This window comes from Pteropus alecto, unplaced genomic scaffold (genome assembly GCF_000325575.1).
Source record: "Pteropus alecto unplaced genomic scaffold, ASM32557v1 scaffold115, whole genome shotgun sequence".
NCBI classification, from domain to species: domain Eukaryota; kingdom Metazoa; phylum Chordata; class Mammalia; order Chiroptera; family Pteropodidae; genus Pteropus; species Pteropus alecto.
In genome coordinates this window covers 3,241,334-3,262,553 of record NW_006436814.1, presented here as the reverse complement: position 1 = coordinate 3,262,553, position 21,220 = coordinate 3,241,334, and the positions used below count along the sequence as shown (strand labels likewise).

The 21,220-nt window shown below is 33.5% G+C and overlaps 1 protein-coding gene across 3 annotated transcripts in view; it reads left to right on the top strand.

Annotated features, from left to right (window-relative positions):
• AHCTF1 (AT-hook containing transcription factor 1) overlaps positions 1-21,220 on the top strand; it is a 69,866-nt gene that overhangs the window by 37,374 nt on the left and 11,272 nt on the right. For all 3 annotated transcript variants that reach the window (XM_006914268.3, XM_025048512.1, XM_025048513.1), the window contains exons 17-31: positions 626-719; positions 2,082-2,205; positions 2,368-2,424; positions 3,154-3,300; positions 3,866-4,053; positions 8,944-9,088; positions 9,166-9,297; positions 10,027-10,177; positions 10,602-10,752; positions 11,038-11,145; positions 14,253-14,448; positions 16,233-16,436; positions 17,076-17,487; positions 18,945-19,068; positions 20,924-21,003. In XM_006914268.3, the coding sequence (XP_006914330.1) occupies positions 626-719; positions 2,082-2,205; positions 2,368-2,424; positions 3,154-3,300; positions 3,866-4,053; positions 8,944-9,088; positions 9,166-9,297; positions 10,027-10,177; positions 10,602-10,752; positions 11,038-11,145; positions 14,253-14,448; positions 16,233-16,436; positions 17,076-17,487; positions 18,945-19,068; positions 20,924-21,003 (2,313 nt within the window). The remainder of the gene's footprint in view (positions 1-625; positions 720-2,081; positions 2,206-2,367; positions 2,425-3,153; positions 3,301-3,865; positions 4,054-8,943; positions 9,089-9,165; positions 9,298-10,026; positions 10,178-10,601; positions 10,753-11,037; positions 11,146-14,252; positions 14,449-16,232; positions 16,437-17,075; positions 17,488-18,944; positions 19,069-20,923; positions 21,004-21,220) is intronic.

Genomic DNA, 21,220 nt, shown 5'->3' with positions numbered 1-21,220 from the left:
AGGTGTGTTCCATGCATGTTCAATTGGATTGAATAACATTTAGAAGGAAAGAATATTTGACAAAACATGCTTCTGAAAGTTGGGTTGATTATCAGTCATCAGCTAGGAGATTTAGGTCCATAGAACTATAGGTTTTATAATTTAATTTGCCAATCTTTTTCTCTTTAAGAGTTCTTTTCATATGGTTATTAACTAATTATTTGCCATCATTTAAATATCTCCTTTTATCTAATGATTCATGCCAATAGTATGAATTAGAGAATTTGACTTTTACAGTTTTTTTTAGAATACACGTGTAAAGCCTCCAACTTCTTGCATTTCCAGGAAACACATTAGATGTTTTTTAAATGTACTTCTGCCTCTATGTGTAATTGCTGTTGATCTTTTTCTTTCCTAATTCTCTTAGCATCTTTGCTGTTACAGACGTTTATGAGAGACTTGGTTTTCTTATTTGTGCATCTGTTAATGAAGGAGGTGTAGTATTCTTTTGTTATTTAAATTTAAGAAGCCTACAAATTAAAAACTATAAAATCATAGTAAAATATCAGTGCGTATTACCTAAGTATTGTTGGGAGTTTTTGGAAATATTACTAGTTTTTTTTCCAACTCTTAAAAAACAATCTAGATGATGCTGTGCAGTTATCAAGGTTATGCTACAACTACCCTGTAATTCAGAACTACTACACCGGTCGTCGACAGAAGTGTGAGCATTTATCAAGGTATAGTACAACCAGAACCTTCAAAATAACATTTTAGAAATTTCTCCTGTGAGAAGTCAAAGGTTTCTTAGAGTTTATCATGTCACAAAATGATTAAGTGGGCGGAATTCTCAGTAAAGTGTCAGAATTTGTTACCAGCATTTCTGTTTTAGTTGTAATGTTTGCCTTGACCTAATGGTTACACTTTTATTTTAGAACTTTTATTTCAATTTAGTGTAGCTACTTATTATTTTCTAAGTAAAACAATTACCATGATTAATTATTAGAAGAGATGGCTGTAATTTAAGCACATATTTTTTCTGAGAATTATTCGGCAAAAAGCAGTTACTATTCATCAAAAAACATAAAAATATAACATCAGTTGGTTATTTTATACTTTTTCCATTAGCAGTTTTATTTCAATGCTTGGACTACTTTCTGCTGTCCCTCCCCCACTCCCCCCTTATCTTTCCCTTTTTTAAAATGTAGGAATATTAGCCTAGTTGGTTCTTTTGAAATAAATAAGTTGAATAGAAGAAGAAAGAGTAGTGTTTAGAGGCTGGCCCTACCTCTGGATTAAATAGTCTTCTTCCTCAAGTTGGAATGAAAGAATTGTAGAGCAGCATATACAATGATTCACAAACATTGATTTCAGGCTGGTTTTGTTAGAATTATCTGGAAATTAGTACTTAAAAAGCTGTAAATTTGATGCAGACAAGTTTTGAGATCCACTGCTTTAGAATAACTAATCTACGATAGTGAGCGTGGACCTTATTAAGTGTATGTCCTTGAACAGGTTTGCTAAACTTTCTAATCCTATTTGTCACAAATTCTAAAGTCAGTATAAACATTAAATAGTAATTTATGCAAGGCACCTCTTAAAATATCTGACTCATAGGAAAAGCCCAGTTAATTTATGTTGCTGTTATTAATACTACATGTGGAAACAGGGACAGTATTTGCCTGTCACCTTGTAGGTGCTCAGTAATGTATTTCTGAAGGAATCACTGAGGTTAAAAGACTAACCAGCTGGTGAAAATGAAAAAATAGCTCTTCGACTTTGAACTGCAGTATTATTTTAACTATATAGGGCTCCCATGCTCTTTGGTAATTTGCTCAAGATGGTAAAAAATAGAATATTGTCAGGCATTTGGCTGGCCGGACCACATTCTTTCCTGGGCCCTGACCTCCACTGACTGGCTTGCCGATGACCGAACATGATGCTTCTTGATGTCTGGAGTTGTCATGATGCTAAACGGGGTTCTAGTCTCAACTCTTCTCCCATTGGTAGTTGGGATTATTCCTTTTGAGAGTTTAAGGCTTATTGTTTTGATAATAATTACCACGAATATTGAATAATCCTTAATGTTGCCTTTATTGCAGAGGGAAGTGGAACTCTGATTGCTTGATGATTGATGGAATGGTTTCTCAGTTAGGAGATCGAGTTGAGAAGTTGTGGAAACGGGATAAAGGAGGCACAGGAAAATATCCTCCTACTAGTCTGCATGTAGGTTTGCAATAACATGATATCACTTACAGGGTCTACAAAGTTGGGAGAGGGGAGGTATGCTTAGCTGTATTTTTAACACCTGGCGCAGGCTTGGGAAAAACAAGGAGCATGACTAAATGAATATATAAAATACAATGAATTTTTTAATCTCTTTTATAGGCATTACTTGACATTTACCTACTAGACAACATTACTGAAGCAAGCAAACATTCTATTGTATCCTTTTTAAAATTTTATAGTAGTGGCAATTAAGCATCTAATCCAATCTTAAATTCACATTTGAACGTTTTTTAAAGGAAAGATTTTCAACCCAGGATATGTTGGTTGGGTTCATATGGTCTGTGGTTAACCTAAAACTATGCAGTGTTTTGTTTATTTTTCTAGAGATAGGGTCCATGGCTTTCATCAGATTCTCAAATGTGTCTGAGGCACTCTCAAAGTTAAGAACAACTGTTCTAAAACATTGTTGGCAAGTAGTCATTCTCAGTGCTGAAAATGAACGCGTTAGAAGTTAGCTTAATATTACCTTAGACATTGTTTTCAGCCTTGTCTTTGCAGTAAGATTGTTTTTCCTAATGTCGGTTATTAATCTAAAAATATGTAGTTTCATTCATAATTTATAAGACACATGATGTGTCTTTTTAAGTTCCCAGGTTTTGCTCAATAACTGGAATTTTGTCTATAGCTCTGTTTCTTAAATTTTCCAAGCTACCGACTTGATGAAGAAAGTATGCTTTAGTTCATCTCCTTTGTGGTGAAGTTGGTTGTGGGATTGGCTGTATCCACATCTAATAAAACTGCACTTCCATAGCTGGATATCCCTAACAGCTTTCAGAACAGTAAAAGAACTCTCTCAAGCCTCTTTTCTGCTATATTCTGTTATTACCTATTACAAATATACATGTAAGAGTTTTTGTTTATTGTCCTTAATCCGCTTTCTTAAAGACCATATATTTGCTACTTGATATTATGTATTCCTTCCCAAACAAAACGGATACTTCCATTGAATCATTTCCAACTGCCTTTGCCATTTCTTGGGGCCAGGTTAAACTTATTCAAGGGTTTTGGCTGATAGATCATAGTGACTATGAGGTAAGTTTATTAGTTCACTTAGAATGTAAGCTTTTGTAAACTATTAGAATTTTATAAAATAACGTAACTGGATTAAATTTGATGTTATGCATTATGCAAGATATGATGCAATCTACTTTTAGAGGCAATCTACTTTTAAGGAGTCATTTTAATCAATACCTTCACCAAGCACTGTTCAGAACCCCAGGTTTCTTACTTTCTAAAGAAGGAACTGAACAGGTAGACAATTGCTAATAGTGCACATATGGTGATTGTTATGTTAGAGATATGTTTAGTGTGTTGGGGGAACCAAAGAAGGCAGGATTTGGCATTAATATATGAAATTGGTAATAGAAAGATTTTATATAATAGCTTAATGAGGTCTCAGAAGTAAGAGGCTTTCGATAAGGATTTTATTAAAAATAAAATATACCATAGGCTAAAGTAGATCTTTTCAGTTTATATTTAAACTGGTTTTATCGTGAGTTTTGTGGCTTTAGTATTGCCTGTCTTTTTAAAGTTTAGCTACTTTATCTAAACGCGAAGCTTATATTTGTATTTACCAGTTTTCATGTCATTTTTGCAGAGTGGTTTGGATCTTCTGTTTCACCCAGCTACTACAAAACCTGTGTCATGGCAGCATTCAAAGATTATTCAAGCCTTCTTGAGTCAGGGTGAGCACAGACAAGCCCTCAGATATATTCAAACAATGAAGCCAGCAGTGTCCAGTGATAGTGATATTGTCCTTCTCCTCACTGTTTTGCTTTTTAATAGGTAAGTACTTAATTTGAAAGTACAAATTCGATCAGATGTTAATGGAATTGATGAAATTCCATTAGCAATATATAATATTTTGCTTGTGCTGCATTACATAATATTCTTAAAATTCTTCATCATCTAGTGAAGTCATGTTGAGTTGATAATTATATTCTTCGAGGGTATATTCCAATGATGGTACACTAATATTTTTGTTAATTTCAGTTGCTTGGGTATTATAGTTCTTTGCATTTGATATTTGTCATTGCATTCTCATGAAAGCATCTTGAAGTATTTGTTTAAATAATTTAAAGTATCATGTTTCATATCTTAATACTTTAATAAGATTTGAACAGGTGACATCTTTATGTTGCTTCTTTCTTCCCTTTGTAGTATTTTAATGTTCTATAATCAGCATTATATATTTGCTATTTATATTGTAGCAGTATATATATTGCTGTAATTATTATAATTATCAATATATTAACTGAGACCAACTAATGGCAAGATTGAAAATACAGTGGTCTAGTTATTGGGTTTTCTTGTTAACTAAATTAGTTAGGGAAATTACTTAGAACTAAAATTTCTTAGCAAATTGTAACATTTTTTTAATACAACTCAAATTGGTTTTTTTTTTTTTTCCCAATTGTTTGGTTGGTCATTTTTATATTTTTAGAAATTTGTCACTTTACTCACCCCAGATTGTCATTTATGAACCAAACAGTACTTCAGCTGTCAGCACTCTGAAAGTTAAGTGTTCTTTGTTCTCTTTGGTTAAACAATATATTTCTGAAGGGAGAGTGTTAAATCAGCTGACTCCTGTCTGTAATAGCCCCTACCACCTCTTTATTAAGAATATTTTTCTCTGTAAAACCTTTCTGCTGGTAGCTTTTCAATTTTGTGAGTTGTATTTATGGACATAATATCACAACTGTGGTTTGACGAATAGGTTGCTTGCAAATTAATCATGATGCACAGTACAGTGATAGAATTGGAGTAGAGGCTTTAGGTTTTTAGCTGTTAACATTGAGTATTCAGTCTTAGTTTAAAAAGTCCGGTAGAGCTGGAAAACCCTTTAGTTATAAATGTAATCATTATGTCTTATTCTCTTTCCACTTTGGGTTTATTCTGCTGTATTCTTGAACTCAAGTTGGATGATTTCTCATTTTTATCCCTTTATTTTTACTAATATGTAAATATAAATCTGAATGTTCTGCATATTGCTGTGGCATAATTTTGATTATATTTCTGTTCTAAGTATTTTAAAATTCATTCTGTTACGATTTCTTCCTCTTTCTGTAAGTTATTTAAGAAGTTTCATTTTACAAATGGGGGGTTTAAAAAATTATCTTGTTCTTCATTTCTAACAATTTCATTGTGTGGTACCTGTTCTTTAAAATTCCCTAAGACTTGTGTTATTCGCTGGTTAGTAGTGTATTCTTCATTTATTAGGTGAGGTGTCAGATATATTTGTCCAAAAGACAAAGTTGTTCATTGTGCGGTTTTCGTTTTTCTGTGTTCTTAATGATTTTTTTTTGCGGTCTCCTTGATAAGTTACTAAGAAAAGTATGCAAGTCGACTACTGTAATGGCAAATGTGTTCATTCCTCATAATACTGCTAGCTTTTATGTTTTGAATATTAGGTAACATAAGAGTTTAAAACTGTTTGTTTGTTTTTTTAATGACTTTAACCTTTTATTATAAACTTCATCACGAGTAATTGTTATGTAGCTGCACCAGTATTCTATTACATACATTATATCTTTTCCTAATCTTTTTTACTTTTACGCTGGTCACTGGAAATCAGTAGTTGCTTGTTTACTGCTCTGAAATTTCTTTTTTCATTGTAGTCTCCGCTATGCATTTCAAACTTCTTTATGTTCAGCCTAGCATTTTTGGAGAGTTGGTCACTGGAGTGTTTTTCAGGCTGTCTTCACTGCTATATTGTGAAGAACCTCCATATACTCCTTTTTGGAATGACTGCCAGTACTCTAGTCTAGCCTTTCATCAATTGATAATAATTTTCTCATTGCTTTTCCTAGCATCATGACTTTTCTGCCATAAACAGGAGAATAGTGGGCATTTGGGGACTTTCTAATCTTGAAATTTATGTAAGTGTTGGCAGTGGTGCTGCCATTTCTTGCAGTTGCTGATAACTGTCTTCTGCAGTGGGGGAAACTGGGAAAAAACATTATCATTCGTCTTTTGCTTGCAAGTATACGCTCCTGCTATCAGACTGATTTTGATAAGTCAAATAAATTCATCTTACTCCTACTAAGTACATCTGTGCATCTGGGAGTGGATGTCATATTTTAAAATGGAAAACTTTAAAAAAAAAATAATCCATGAGCTAAAGGAGAAGAGTCAAGAATATGGTTGTTTTTTTGTTTGTTTGTTTTTTAGTAGTGGTTACATGCTTCATTCAAAAGGTACAAAAGGGATACACAGTGACTTCCCAGCCTCCTAAGCTTCTACTGTATCCTTCCTGAGATATTTTGGACATATGTAACAAATATATATATATATTCTCTCACCCTTTAAAAATACAAACAGCCTAATATGCATCCTCTGCAGTATACTTTTTTCATTAATTGAGTCTGGAGTTTGCTTCATAATAGTACATAAACAGCTTTCTTTTCTTTAACTGTTGCATAGGAGTTCATTGGGTGGATGTGCCTTAATGAAGGTTGTATTCTGACTTTTGCAGTTTTAGTCACTGCTATGAGTAACCACACATTTTGCACAAGTGCGAATTTATTTTGTAAGATAAAATCCTAGAAATGGAATTACTAGGTGAAAGGATATTTGCAATTGTAATTTTGATAGGTATGACATATTGTTCCCTCCCTACGTGTTATGCCAGTTTAACCCCCTCTCCCCCAAGTCACCTTATGCTGTGCCTTTTAGTTGGATATTTATCCATCTGACAAGTGAAAATGGCAATATTAATCTGGTCACACTATATGAGAATGCGTCTTTCATAAAGAGCTTTTGCTTCTTTATGAGTTGCCCCTAGTTTTCTCGTGTTTGTTGTTGGGATTATTCTTACTGATTTGTTAGTGCTTTTTATATATTAGGGATATTAACCCTTTGAGATTTTTTTTCCTTTTCAGTTTGTCATTTGTCTTTATTTTGCTTTATAATGGATTTTGCTATGCTTAAAATTATTTTTATGAAGTCAGAACTATCAATATTTTTATGACTTGTGTCTTTTTTTACTTCAGTATTATTTTTTAATTCTCATGTATGACTATCATTTTTGTGGTTTTTGCTTTACCATTTAAATTTTTGATTCTTAAATTTGTTTTGGTATAACCACTTTAAAAATCTAACTGTGGGCAGTGAACACACAATGCAGTATATGCCTTACTTTGAAGTGAACACTTGAAACTTGATTTAGTTAACCAATGTCACCATAATTAAAAGAAGAAAATAAACTAAGAAAAAGATTTACACAAAAATAAAATAGTACAATGAAGGTTCCACATACATATCCTACATCAAATTCAAAGATCAAGATTTTGTTAGACCTGCATCATCTATTCCTTTATATAGTTTTTCAAAGTGATGATGAGGTGTTCATTTATCCCCATCAATTTTTCTTCAAAAATATTATGCTCATTTTAACATACCCAGATTTTATGACTAAGGAAAAAAATTGCACCTCTGAGACACTCGGGTTCTAACAACCACACTGTCATGCTTTCTTGCTGGAGACAGACATACAAAGCAGTTTGAATGTTGAGTTTTAGGGAATTCTCCTAGATGTTTTACTTATTTAGGTCATTGGTCTTGGAATATGTTAAAATATTCTAGTCCCAAAACAATAAAATTAACAGGTGGCCCTAACCTGCCCACAGTGGGTGCCATTTGCTCCCCCGAGGAAATGTATATGTACAAGAAGTCTGGGACAGTGCTGCCAACATTTCTTCGATGCATTTCATTATACTAATTGCTGTAACTTTGTTCACATCTTCTGTTTCTTATATATGTCTTTTATTTACCAGTCTTTATTTCAGTATTTGTTAATAAAAACTATAGCATAAGCTTTTTTATTAAGATGCCCACTAAAATCAAAATTACCTATTGACTTAGAATTAAGAATTTTTTAAAAGAAAATTGTTTCCTCGATAGTCCTACCTACTTGCCATTTTTAATTCTACCCCCACTGCTGCATTGAAGGTTCTAACTGCCAGATTAATCGTTGTCAGTCTTAGTGTCTATCCTTCAGGACCTTTTGTTATCTAATTAAATACATAAACATTTATAGGCTTTTTTATGGGTTAATTTTTTAAAAATTACAATCACTATTCATACTGTTTTAAGCTCGCTTTTGTACTTAACAATATATCATGAGAAACATTGCTTCATTTAATGACCTTGTCGCCCACAGAAGGATGTCTCAGTGCCCCCACACTGGTGTTTAAAAGTGTCTAATTTGACCCAAGTTCTTCAGTCAGATAGACCAGACAGAATCTTTGTATAAAGCTTAACCCTTCACCTCCTCATAAACACAATGTGCTTGTTTCCGACTTTGCTCATTTTCTTTTCCACTCTTCACATGCTGTCACTCCCTTAAGAGCCTGAATTTCCTTTCATACCATTCTAATCTTTCAGTTCTCTCCAGACCATGTTAGTTTTTGTGTTCTTGAACTTCTGTGGACTTACTTTGCTTTTCTGTTGTTTTACATGTAAATAATGATACAGAATACCATACAATTAAGTCTTTAAAGATGCCTTCTTGTTGACATTAGCAAACTTCATTATGCAGTGATTAGTATTTAATAAAATTTTAAGTACTCTGAATTACATGTATAAAGTATCTTTGAGATTCTTCAGTTGGATTATTTGTTTTGAAGATTTTAAATAGTTTTTCCAAAACTAAGCTTTGACAAATACTGGTTTCAGGTGCATGGTTGAGGCCTGGAGTTTACTGCGACAGCATTCCAGTAGGTCGAACATAGAGGAGTTACTAAAGCACACGTATGACGTCTGTCAGGAAATGGGCTTGATGGAGGATTTACTGAAGTTACCATTTACAGACACGGAGCAGGTAATGACTTATCGATATAAACTTGTCAGAAATTCAGGATAGGATAGTAGTTTACAAATCTGTTATTTTCTTCCTAGGAATGTTTGGTGAGATTTTTGCAGTCCAGCACAAGTTTTCAGAATCAGGAATTCCTTTTAGTTCACCATTTGCAGCGTGCCAATTACATCCCTGCCTTGAAGCTGAACCAAACTCTGAAGATTAATGCTATGGTATAGTTAAAATTGTTTTATTATGGGGGGCAAGAGAATAAGGAAAACTAGTGACTTTGTTATATGTTAAAAGCTTGTAGTTTGATACCTACTGGGCTTTATATAAATTTGAGCATGGAAAATCCTTTTCTTACCTATTTCTATAACAGAATTAGGAATAGGATATTATTATTTATCTAATTATTTTATACATGCCATTTCTGTTTAGATATCTGCATGTCATCTTGCCAGACTAACCACTTCACTTAGGGAAAACGAAAAGAAGTAGAGGACAGCATTGGAAATTATATAGTGCAAAGAGCATGGACTTCAGGGGTCAGACTGATTCTTAATTCACTCTGTGTACTTGGAACATTCTCTCTGAGCCTTAGTTCCCTCATCTGTAAAATGACTATCTCTTTGTGAGGATGCACAGAGCTTTATGTGAAGTAACATAGATGTTACTGACACATGTAGAAGCTTAGTAAGTGATAATGTTATCATTTAGTAGTTATGTTCATTAGTTGTGAAGAATCAAGTCTGGATAGGAGAGATTTGGAATTTATTGATGGGTAAGGGTTGGTAAAGCAACTAGATGTGTTTATGAGGTCCTTGGTTTGGAAGAATAGATGTTTAAGGAGGAAGATAGTTTTGGGTGTTGATAGTTCTATTTTAAATGCTGAATTTATAAACATAGCACCTAACGTTTTTGAAGATTTAAAATTTTACTATTTACAATATGTTCAATAGAATGATCGTGATCCTCGTTTGCGGGAGAGATCAGTGACTCGAAATTCTATATTAGATCAGTATGGGAAAATCCTTCCAAGAGTCCAGCGAAAATTAGCCATTGAGCGAGCTAAGCCTTACTGTCTGTCAAAATCATCAGTCCTTCGAGAAGGTAAGATTTTATTTAAAAATATCATAAAGCATTGAGCCAGAGAAGATATTGAATGATTATCTTCTGCAACCGTCATTATCTTATATTTTAGCTCACTTTTGCTTTGATTCATACTGGCCATTCTACCCCAAGAAATGTACGCCTTTCTTGGAAGTTTTCACAGTTTATTTAGTAAAATAGTACAGGATGAAAGACCTTTATTTCATTTGAAGATTCCTGTCTAACTTTCAGAGAACACGTAGAACAATTTTTCACCATCTCCTAAAAGCCCCAGAGTCTTGAATTTCTGCATAGATCTTGTTAAACCAAATATGATTTTAACTATTCTTATCTTGTGATCTGTGTTTTCCACTCACTCTTTTAATCTTCGATTGTAATCCTAGTATTAGAGCTAAAATTAAATCCTGCAATCTTCATTTTACAGTTTCTCGGCCCAAACCATTATCAGCAGTGCCAAAGCAAGCTGTAATAGGGACTGTGTTAACAAGATCCACTTTCATCAGTAATGTGTTATCTAGAATTGGAGAGGTTTGGACAAGCAGTGAACCTAAAAATAACATCTTAACCTACAATAGGTATGTTTTTCTTATACCTTTTACATGCCACTTGTTAATCTTTCCTGGATATCAGCAGCTGTTAGTAAATGTAAAAAGGAAAAAGTTTTTATGTTGGCTACTTTTCTTACAAGAAGACTTTTGTCTTTAAAAGTGAACATGTTCATTGTTATTTCAAAATAAACAGAAATGTACAGAGTAAAAAACGAAAGCCTTTTCTCATATAATCCCACCTTCTTACAGAATTTTTAATTTAATGTTCTTTGTAATACATAATCAAAAGTTACATTTTTATTTTCTTTGTAGTCCTAGGGTAGAAGTACCATCTCCTGTAATATATTCTTTCCCGGATCTAGAGCTGCCTGAGGCATTTGTTGGAACACCCATTGGAAAAGCATCACAAAGAGTTTCTAGGTAATAATTTATTAAATCATTTTGAAAGGCATAGTGGTAGACAATAATTATACTGTACTTTTTAATTAAAAATTTTTACAAGTATTGTTTTAATTAAATGAGTATTTAATGCTTTTTTTAAAACAAAATTTGAACAGTATAGGAATTTTAGTAAATTTTACATCAGCTAGTAGACTACTTAGGATTTTTGCTTAATGATTTCATACTGCTTAGAGAAAAAAAAGGAAACTTTGTTTTATTAAAATCATGAGCAAAGTAAACCGTTAACTTGAATTATGTTTGTGACTAGCCTATCTTTCAATGAAATAGAATAAGATAATAGCAGTGGACATTTTACATCGGAAGGCTGAGTGCTCTTTTATGTAATTTGTTTTGTTTATGAACTAAAATGCATTGCTTATTTGGATCATGGTCAAAAGTTGTTGAAATCCTAAGACCTAATGCGGTAATTAACATTTTCTGTAGAAAATATAATCAAAAATATTTTTTCTCGATAGATTTTTTAGTGTAACTCTAACATATTGTCTTGTTAGTGTGAGAATTTGGCTTTTCCTCAGTAGGTACCAGTGCCATTTGTTGTACAGGCCCTGCTTTTGAGAAGCAGTCTTTCATAAATAGGCACCTTAAACATGAATGTTAGCACAATGCAGAGCATTTAACGATATCTATTAAGGATAGCTCCATATAAAAGTGAGCAGTTTACATATACAGAATTTGAATACAAATGAGGTAGAAAAGGAAAAGAAGAATTAGAACAGACAATAGGGAGAGAAATGTCTAGCAGCCTGATTGGATATTCTTAGTTTAATGGAAATCTCGAAACTGTGCTTAATAAGAATAACAAGTAGGAAGACCCTGTATTAAGAAAATGCTTCCTGTAAATCTGTCCCCAGTGGGTAATAGGTTGGGTCTTAAAGCCCGTATCATCTCTGTTGTCTCATCTGAACGTGAAGGATAGAGTGACAGGGAAGGCACAGTAACTGGCAGTTTTATTTTGGGGGCACTAAAATATGCCGCACTTTCCTGTTCTTTTTCAGCTGAGGAAAACAGGCACTTTGGGGTAGTGAAAAGGTACTGTTTTTATTACTAGAAAATAAAACCATAAAATAGACTATTAGGAAATTGGGAAAGGGGGAGTGACCTATATGGTTCACCAGAAATTGTAACCTGAAATTTTCACTTTCAAGTTTAAATTATTTGTAAATTAACTTTTTATGCTATTTGTATTATCCCTGCTTCATACAAGTCATCAGTGAGATCAGTCTTTTAATTTATTATGAACTGGGTCCGGGATATTAGAGAAAACCATTCAGTAGAATCCTGAGGTTCCATTTTTGTCACTAACCTCATTAATTTGAAAAAATTAACTTTTTCTTTTTGGTTGGTCAGTCTGGTCTTTATTGTGAATAGAACCATAAAGATAAAATAAGCCAGTATTCATTATGTACATCACATGTAGGTGAAAAACATTTTTACATGTCGAAAATGAATTGTAGCAATCGGATTGCTTGGGAAGTATTGCCTTGTTTTCTTAAGTATTTTTAATCATTAGCAGTTCACCTTCATTTGAAAATAAATGCCTGGCACATAATGGGGGCCCAATAAATATTAGTAAAAGGAAGGAAAGAAGACGAGAACTCCCTTACTGTATGTTTTTTTAATCAGTTATCACCTAGAATTCCTAATTCTCTTTTTTTGCTTTTGAATTAATGTTCTGATATTTTAAACAAATGCATTTTATTAATATACTCGACTGCATTTTATTTTTCACATATTTATTGTATTTACTAGTGAATATAGAAGCCTGAGTAAAAGGTGAAGGGATGAAGAAGTACAAATTAGTAGTAACAAAACGGTCACAGGATGTAGAGTACAGCCTAGGGAATGTAGTCAGTATTATCGTAATGGCTATGTTTAAAGCCAGATGGGTGCTAAAGTAACCATTGTATGTATACCTGAAACTAATATAAAATAATTTAAAAAATGAAGTAAACCACCCTCGGTTTTGATAATTTACTAGAAGGACTCAGAGAACTCACTGAAAGCTGTCATACTCAACAAGTTTACTGTTTAGTACAGTAAAAGGATACAGATACAAACCAGCCAAAGAGACAAGTTGGGCAGAATCTGAGTTAAGAACTTTGATCAGTGGAAATGAGTTAGCATTAAGTCTGTTAAAAGAAAATGCAAAAGGACTGCTTTACGTAAGCTCAGTAATGAGAATATGCTGTCTTCAACTTCAAAGACTTCCTAGAGGCAGAAAAGTATTTGAGAAGGAAAACATTTCAGGAAAGGGAAACAAATACAGTAAGGGGTACTAACCCTAAAGATACTGATGGGAAGCAAGGGGCATAGATGAGGGGCAACTAACCCAGGGGACCTGGAACTCTGATTAGGAAGTGGACAGTCAAGAAGAATTAGTCAGGATTAGAGAAGTAAAGGTTGAAACAGAAAATTCTGAAAAAGCCACATCTCATGCCCGCCCCCCCACACACCATAAACAAAAGAATGTATGTTAAAAATGATCACAGGTAATAATAGGTAACATTTACTGAACATATAATTATGTGTCAGGTGCTGTCATAAGCTTATTATGTTTATTAACTCATTGCCCCGCAGATGAAATGTCACAAAGAACCATTTATTCTCCCTCATTTTTAATTTATCTCAATTGGATAATGATCATAGTGGGCATGATTAATACAATGCTGATACCACATGCATCTCAGCATGTAAGTTTGACACAACATCTAAACTAGTCTCTACCCCACTCAAGATATACTCACTGATCATGACATTCTTAGGTGTCATAACAGTGCGAAATTATTATAAAATTTTAAATGCTTCCTCTTAATTTCTGAACCTTTCTGGACCAGTTGTAACTGAGTGTTCCACAAAGTCACTTCATGGACATGTGACCTGTATAGTTTCATTGGACACATGCTCCAGAAAGGTCTGACACTTACTGTAGTGCTCTGTTGTCGCCATCATGGGGGGTGAATAGGGGGTGGGGGTCCAAGTAATGGGAGACTCAATTCTTTTGTTTGCTAGTATAACTCAAATAAGTTACCAGGGTTTTTCTATTCATGTGTATACTCTGGTTACAGACTCCTGGATTTGGTGGTTCATCCTGTTCCCCAGCTTTCTCAATGTTTGGGGTTTATTCAGCAGACCACCCCCACAAGATCTCCTTTGTACCTAACATCCAGTTCATTGCCAGAAAGTCCACAATTAAAAGGATCACGTCCAAATACCTCCAGGGCTTCAGAATTAAATTTACTTGAAACTCCTCTTGTAGTTAAGGTGAGTATTACATATCTGGCATTCACGGTGAAACTAGGAAGTTCCTATTTTTCAAGTAGCAGGGAAAAATAAGCTATTTCTAACTGATCTCTGGGTAATCGATGGCTTTAAGCCCTTTTTCCTCTTTCTTGTGGATATCTTTCCAAAATACTTTCTGTATTTTTACATCGTCTTAAATAGACTTTGCTGAATTTACGCTTTTTGCTTAACTGACATTATCCGTGAGGTTAACATTTATATTTTCCTGAAAATAATACAAGGTTCTGTATGGCCATTATAAATTGGCTTGTATCCTTTGAAAAATGCTCTCATGTTCTTGGGTTTGCTTTATTTTTTAAATTCCATTTCTGATACTATTTTGCAGTTACTACTTCTGTCAAATGCTTTTTAGTTCCTATTTTTATTTAATTCTCTGACTCCAATGAAACTGTAAACTGTTATTCCTTCCTACTATCACATATCTCTTTAGTCTCCACCGTCTCTGATAATTTTCTGAGAAACCACCAAACTTAAGACTAGTAACAGTGGTCTTTTACCTTCCCATTGTCAAAATGTTTTTACATTTTGACTAGTAACAGTGGTCTTTTATGACTAGTAACAGTGGTCTTTTACCTTCCCATTGTCAAAATGTTTTCACATATATAACATATCCCCTAGCTCCTTGTCCAGTGTTATAAATTTAATCCTAGAAGCTTTCTTCCTTTTTTTGTTTGTTTCTGGATATCCAGCATTTTATATGAGCCAGGGAATTTCTTTATTTTTCAAGATGAATAAAATATACTTCAGTAAATGCTATTCCTAAAATAGTTAAAAGGTCGATAATATTAGTAAATTCCTGACATTTAATACCTGTAAGGTATCTTGTCCAGTGTTATAAATTTAATCCTAGAAGCTTTCTTCCTTTTTTTGTTTGTTTCTGGATATCCAGCATTTTATATGAGCCAGGGAATTTCTTTATTTTTCAAGATGAATAAAATATACTTCAGTAAATGCTATTCCTAAAATAGTTAAAAGGTCGATAATATTAGTAAATTCCTGACATTTAATACCTGTAAGGTATTTTTAACTTTTTTTTTTTTTAATCAAAAAACAATCAAATTTTATATTCTCTACAGCTAGGCCCAAATGAAATTAAATCAGGGCATAGCTTCATACCTGCTACCAAAAACAATCCAGAAAAAAAATTAATATAATCTTGTAACAGATCTAATGGAATTCAGTAATCTAATGAGGTAATTTGTTTACTATTCCTTTAGCAAAGAAGTTAAGGGATTATTTCTACTGGTTTCTGTGCTATTTGTATTCATTATAATAAATCTTTACAGGATTTTTATGGATAATTCCGTTACTTTTGTATTCATGTGGTGATTTTTTTTTTCTAAAATACTCTTAAAGTCAGTGTCATTAATTTGGATTAGTTTGCTGTAGTTAAGCTAGATTCTGTTTATCACAAACTGTTATCTCTTTTACCTAACTAAAGTTTACTAGTCAATAGTTAAAGTGCAGAAATAAGATAAGTTATTTGTTTTTTAAGTTGAATTTAAACTGGGAATAACCTAGGCCTTTAGAATGATTATGGATGCAATTTTAATGTTTTGTAGGCTTACATATAGAATGCTCTGAGTAGAATTTTGGATTTTCTTTCTAGTAATCTATAAACTGTTTATTGATGTTTACTGTAGATGAGAATATAGCCACCATTGTGACTCAGTTGACCCTGTCTGTCCTTACATATGTGCCTTTTATTACGCTAACGGTCTAATTTCATTCATTCTTTGCCACAGAAAGCTAAAACTTTGGCCATGTCAGTTGCTTCCTCTGGATTTGCTGAGTTCACTCCTCAATCCATCCTAAGGTCTGGTCTTCGATCAACACCTTTAGCATCTCCTTCTGTGTCACCTGGAAGGTCTCTTACTCCTCCTCTACGACTTAAAGAAACTAGAATTTCATTCATGGAAGAAGGCATGACCACAAAATGGATTGCTGGAGTAAGTTTGATAATACTGGAACAAAAGACTCAATATAAGAATATATTAGCTCCTAAAGTAAAAAGTTAGATAAATCAATTTAAATATCACTACATAGAGATTTTTATATACAGTCTTGCAGATAATCATGAAATCAGAAAACACTAGTTCAGAAAGAAACTATGGTACTAAGCCAAGTTCATTTACAGGTGAAGAATGTAGGGCTCAGAAGCACCAAGTAAATTGACTACAATCAAATAGCTATTTGGTGGCAGAAATGAGAGTAGAATCAAGACCTCCTAATTTTTAGTCCACGTTTTTTTGTCTTTTTAACTTACATTGATTTGCTTCTCTTAATTTTCCTAATCGGTTGTCAGTTTAGAAGGGTATATCTTTAGAGCTCTACCGTGGGTTCAGAGCAACCCATTTGGTGATTATTAGTCATCTTGCCTAATCATTTTTGGAAATACTGATTTATTAATTTCATTAACTTTTAATCATGTATCTGAAGAGAATGAATTTAGAATATATGAATTTTGATTGAGAAGAGAATTTGGAGAAATACTGAACATGGAAAAGGGTGGGTATTATTGGGATTGATAGCTTAGACTTGACTGATTTTTTACTAGTAATTTTTTTTCAAAACCTTTTACTTAACAGGCTGCAAATGATAGCAAAACAAAAACCTTTGTTACTACACCTTTCTATAAATGTGGAGTTCTAGCAGAAACTGAATGGCCAAAGAACAAAGATAAGACACCATCTTTTTACCTGAATAGCCCTGAAATGGACCATCGAGAAATGGATGTGAGGTCACAGGATACACATTCACAAAGTTTGGAGAAACTGGATGTGAGCAAAGAAAATAGCAATGCTTCATCCGTATCTGAGCAGACTACCTCAGAGTATCAGGATGCACCGTCACCAGGAGAGTTTGAAATGTGCGTGGCCTCTAGGCCAGAGAACTCTTCCACTGAACTAATTACTAATTTAACTGAAGAACCTGAGAAGGATAGCGATAAAGATGTGTTTAAATTCGAAGTAACTCCTCTAGACCTGGAGAAACAAATGGGTAAGAACTCATTTCCAAATGTCAAGATGGCCATTGACATCCCTCAGTCAAATTTGCAATAGAATTTTTCCACCATGAGAAAAGCATCAGGGTTAAATAATTACATGACACAATACAGACATCTTATTCTTTTCACTTACAAGTGTAGCTTACATTGTTTCATTCCTAATAAGCAGGTATGAGATACAAGGGGAGGAGAAACTTATGTTCTTTTATTTGGAAATGAAATTTGGAAAAGAATGTGTAAGGAAAAAATATCAGACGTCAGTCTGACTTAAGTCCTTCCTGTAAGAAATAAAACTAACGTTATGAGAAATAAAACTAACTTTACAGATGAGATTGAGATTACAATTTTTAACTTATCCAGCAGCCTCAACTTTCTAGATAGCTGCTCTGAGACCAGGAAGTTCATTCTGCTCTCCCTCCTTATCTCCAAAATAATCACTGGACAATCAAAAATAAATGTTGAAAGGCCCATGAATTTATTGTCTTTATATGCATTTATGTGTCAAAAAAACGTGAACCCCTAATGTGTGTGCATCAGCAGGCGGGCTCTTCCTGTGTGTGTGCTGGACCAAACAGTGAGTAGACATGACACCTGCTCACATGTAATTTAGAGCTTAGTGGACTATAATAAACTAACAAGCACTTAGAACATTGGTAAGTGCTGTGCTAGGGGACACAGGATGGGATCGGAGAGTGCTAGGAAGGGGAGAGTATTGGCTTAGAATTGGTGGACCAGAAAACAGTCTATTTTTATGTTTCTTACCCCTGCACAATTTTAACAAGCATATTTAAAGGTAACTCCTAACTTTAAATCTGTAAAACCAAATACTTTTATAAAAATCTGGAACATAGTGGTTTCTCTTGGGAAACGTTTCCTGCCTTAGCTGAACTAAGGTTTTTTAAAATCTGAGTCCAGTGAAGTTTGGGATATTATGTCTTTATTTATTTTAATAAACGTAAGCATTATTAATTGTATTAAGAACTTAGAACTATTTTCATAAATAGCATATGTCTAGAAGTTTACATTCTTTTTACATGCGATGTTTCACTAAAATACTTGAATAGTAAATATTAGATGAGGATGTTCATGGCAGTATCTTTATTGATATTTCTAAAATGATTAGGCAGTCTCAAATAGAAATTTTTATCATTTTTCTAGGGGATTATAAAGCAGACTCTAGAGTGAAACAGGCTAAATTTCAAGCGAATTGATATGTATAAAACACTAGCAGTGCCTGGTAAGCCAAAAGTGAGAGTAGTAGGTTAAGGGGGGCTCCTGGGGTAAACTTATAAAGTTAGAAGGAACTGTTGCAGTCTGATGTCAACGGAGTAAACCTAAAAGTATAAAAAATGCAGACCCAACAACTTGTTAAAAAGTCGTAGTCTAAGACCATGTGTAATTGCTAAAATTTAGCATAAATAATTGTAAATGTTAATTGTTTGATTAATAGGCACTTTAGAAGATGCAGAAACAAAGGCTCTCTTAGCTGCAGAGAAAGTGCTTTCAGAATTAAATCACTCAAACCCTATTCAAGGAGTTGAAGCTTCTGTTTGTGTACCATCAATCCATGAAGGGTAAGTTTTTAGAGAAAATTTCAAATAATAATAATAGTTTAATGAAACTGTGAACCAGTAATAGAACAGTCTAAGCATAGATTGGCTCTTATTTAGGTCTTAGACACTTTGATTTTTGGTAATGTTTTCTGCTATGAAAAGTTCCTTTGTACAGAGTGTGTTATTTAGTAGTTATCGTGATATCTTAGAATGATATTAGACATTTCCTTAATATACAGAGACATAATGAATTGAGGCAGAACTTAAATCCTTTGGTGATTCTGTTTTTGTTGAAGACCAGAGGTTCATTCAGTCATGCATTTCTCTGTGCCCTCCCATTTTCAGTGGTTTCAGGATGATCAGGTATAAGTTAAGCAACAAGGTAGAGCATAAGGGAGACGGCTTACAGGCAGTTTTGTTCTCTACCATTTGGTTGATACAAGACTCTAACAAAGTTTTTTCTTTCAGTAACAACGTAAATTGTTATGCTCCCAATTAGTTTCATTTAGCGCTTGTATGTTTGGGCAATGTACTAGACGATGTAGGGCAGTTGTTACTTGAGTGTGGTCTAACAGATTGATACCAGTTTCCAAACAGTTTATGGTCCACAGTAAGATAATCAGCTTGTGTTACAATATAAATCAGTATACCTTTGTTGAAAGTCAGCGAAGTAATTGATTCACCTTATGGCACAAGTTATAAGACTGGACACATTGCACATTAGCAGTAATAACAGTAACAGTGTTGTAGAGGACTCCAAAAAAGTTGCAGCTTTAATTATTAAGAAGTAGTAAGGATAATTTATTAAGATTAACTCACATAATTTGTAAATGACATTGTAAATGGTTCATTACTTTATAAGTCCTGAGAGTAACTTCACAAACCACCCACAGAAATCAGTATCATAATAGTCACCTCTCATACGTTGTGCTCAGTCATATGCTTCACCTTTGAGAAGAGGAGTCCTATTAAGTGGCCTCCTTGCCAGGCCTTCATGGAAGAAGTGGGAGAAAACATATGAAAGCATTATCCAGACTTTTTTTTATTTCTAATGTTTTTTGAATTTAATGAAAACTAATATTTATTGCAATGGATTTGATGGATGATTATAACAATCACAAAGCAAAGAGCAGTCACATGATAAGAAACTGGTCATCAGTGATAATCTAGGTGAATATTCACCATCTTGGCAAACTAGTTCCTTTTTAAATGTAAACTTTGGTTGTTGATTCTTTCTCTTACTATAAACATTGTGACTGAGGTGAGTCTTACAAATATATCTATAAATAAATGTATATATATTCCAAATACATGCTTTTTATTGAATTTACTTTTAAATTGTATTTGTCCCTTTAAAAAAAATGCTTTAGTTGGGTTTTGGGGAAAGGTCAGCTCAGAATAGGAAGGACCTCTGTCAACATATCTCCAGAACTTGTTTTCATAAAGTGGTTGATACAGGTCTCATTGGCTTCCCATCCCAAGTCATTTATTGTACTCTTTTCAGTTAGCATTCAAATACTGAACCTGATTCTACTGAGTGTATAGGTAATATTCCATAATATTTGAAAGACTTATTTGAAAAATGTCACAGATAATTAAAAATTGACATAAGTATAATTTATACCGATCATTTTATTTGTAGTTTAAGGCCATGCCATTGTTGCCAACAAAATATTAGAAACTAGGAAAAACAAGTATAGCATTACTTGTTTCTAAATTCACTTGTACATTTTATTGTTATTCAAAATGAACTTGTATTAATTTCTCTGAACTTTGGTTTTCATCAGCAAAGTGACAAGTTGGAGAGGGAATAGGGTTAAAGCTGCTTAGAGCAGATGTGATCTTATATTATAGTATGTTATTTCTTTTTCTGAAGGAAAATTCTCACCCTGAAGTCCCAGGTACCAGTTCCAGATAAAGCATCAGTCGAAGCCTGCACCTCTACAGTTAGAGCAGGTAACAATAACTGCACCTATTATTTTGACTTTAGAATTAATTTCCTTTTAGTGTTTTGAATAAAGAGTGTTCTAGTCTTCAGGCAAAGGAATCTATTATCTAGCTTTTCTTACCTCAGCTTCCTATCTTTGCTGTGTATGGTATCTGGAGGTGTAGCAGCTATCAAAGCAGTGGGTCACTTGTAAAGCACTCCATGGTTCCTTCAGAACATCAAAGA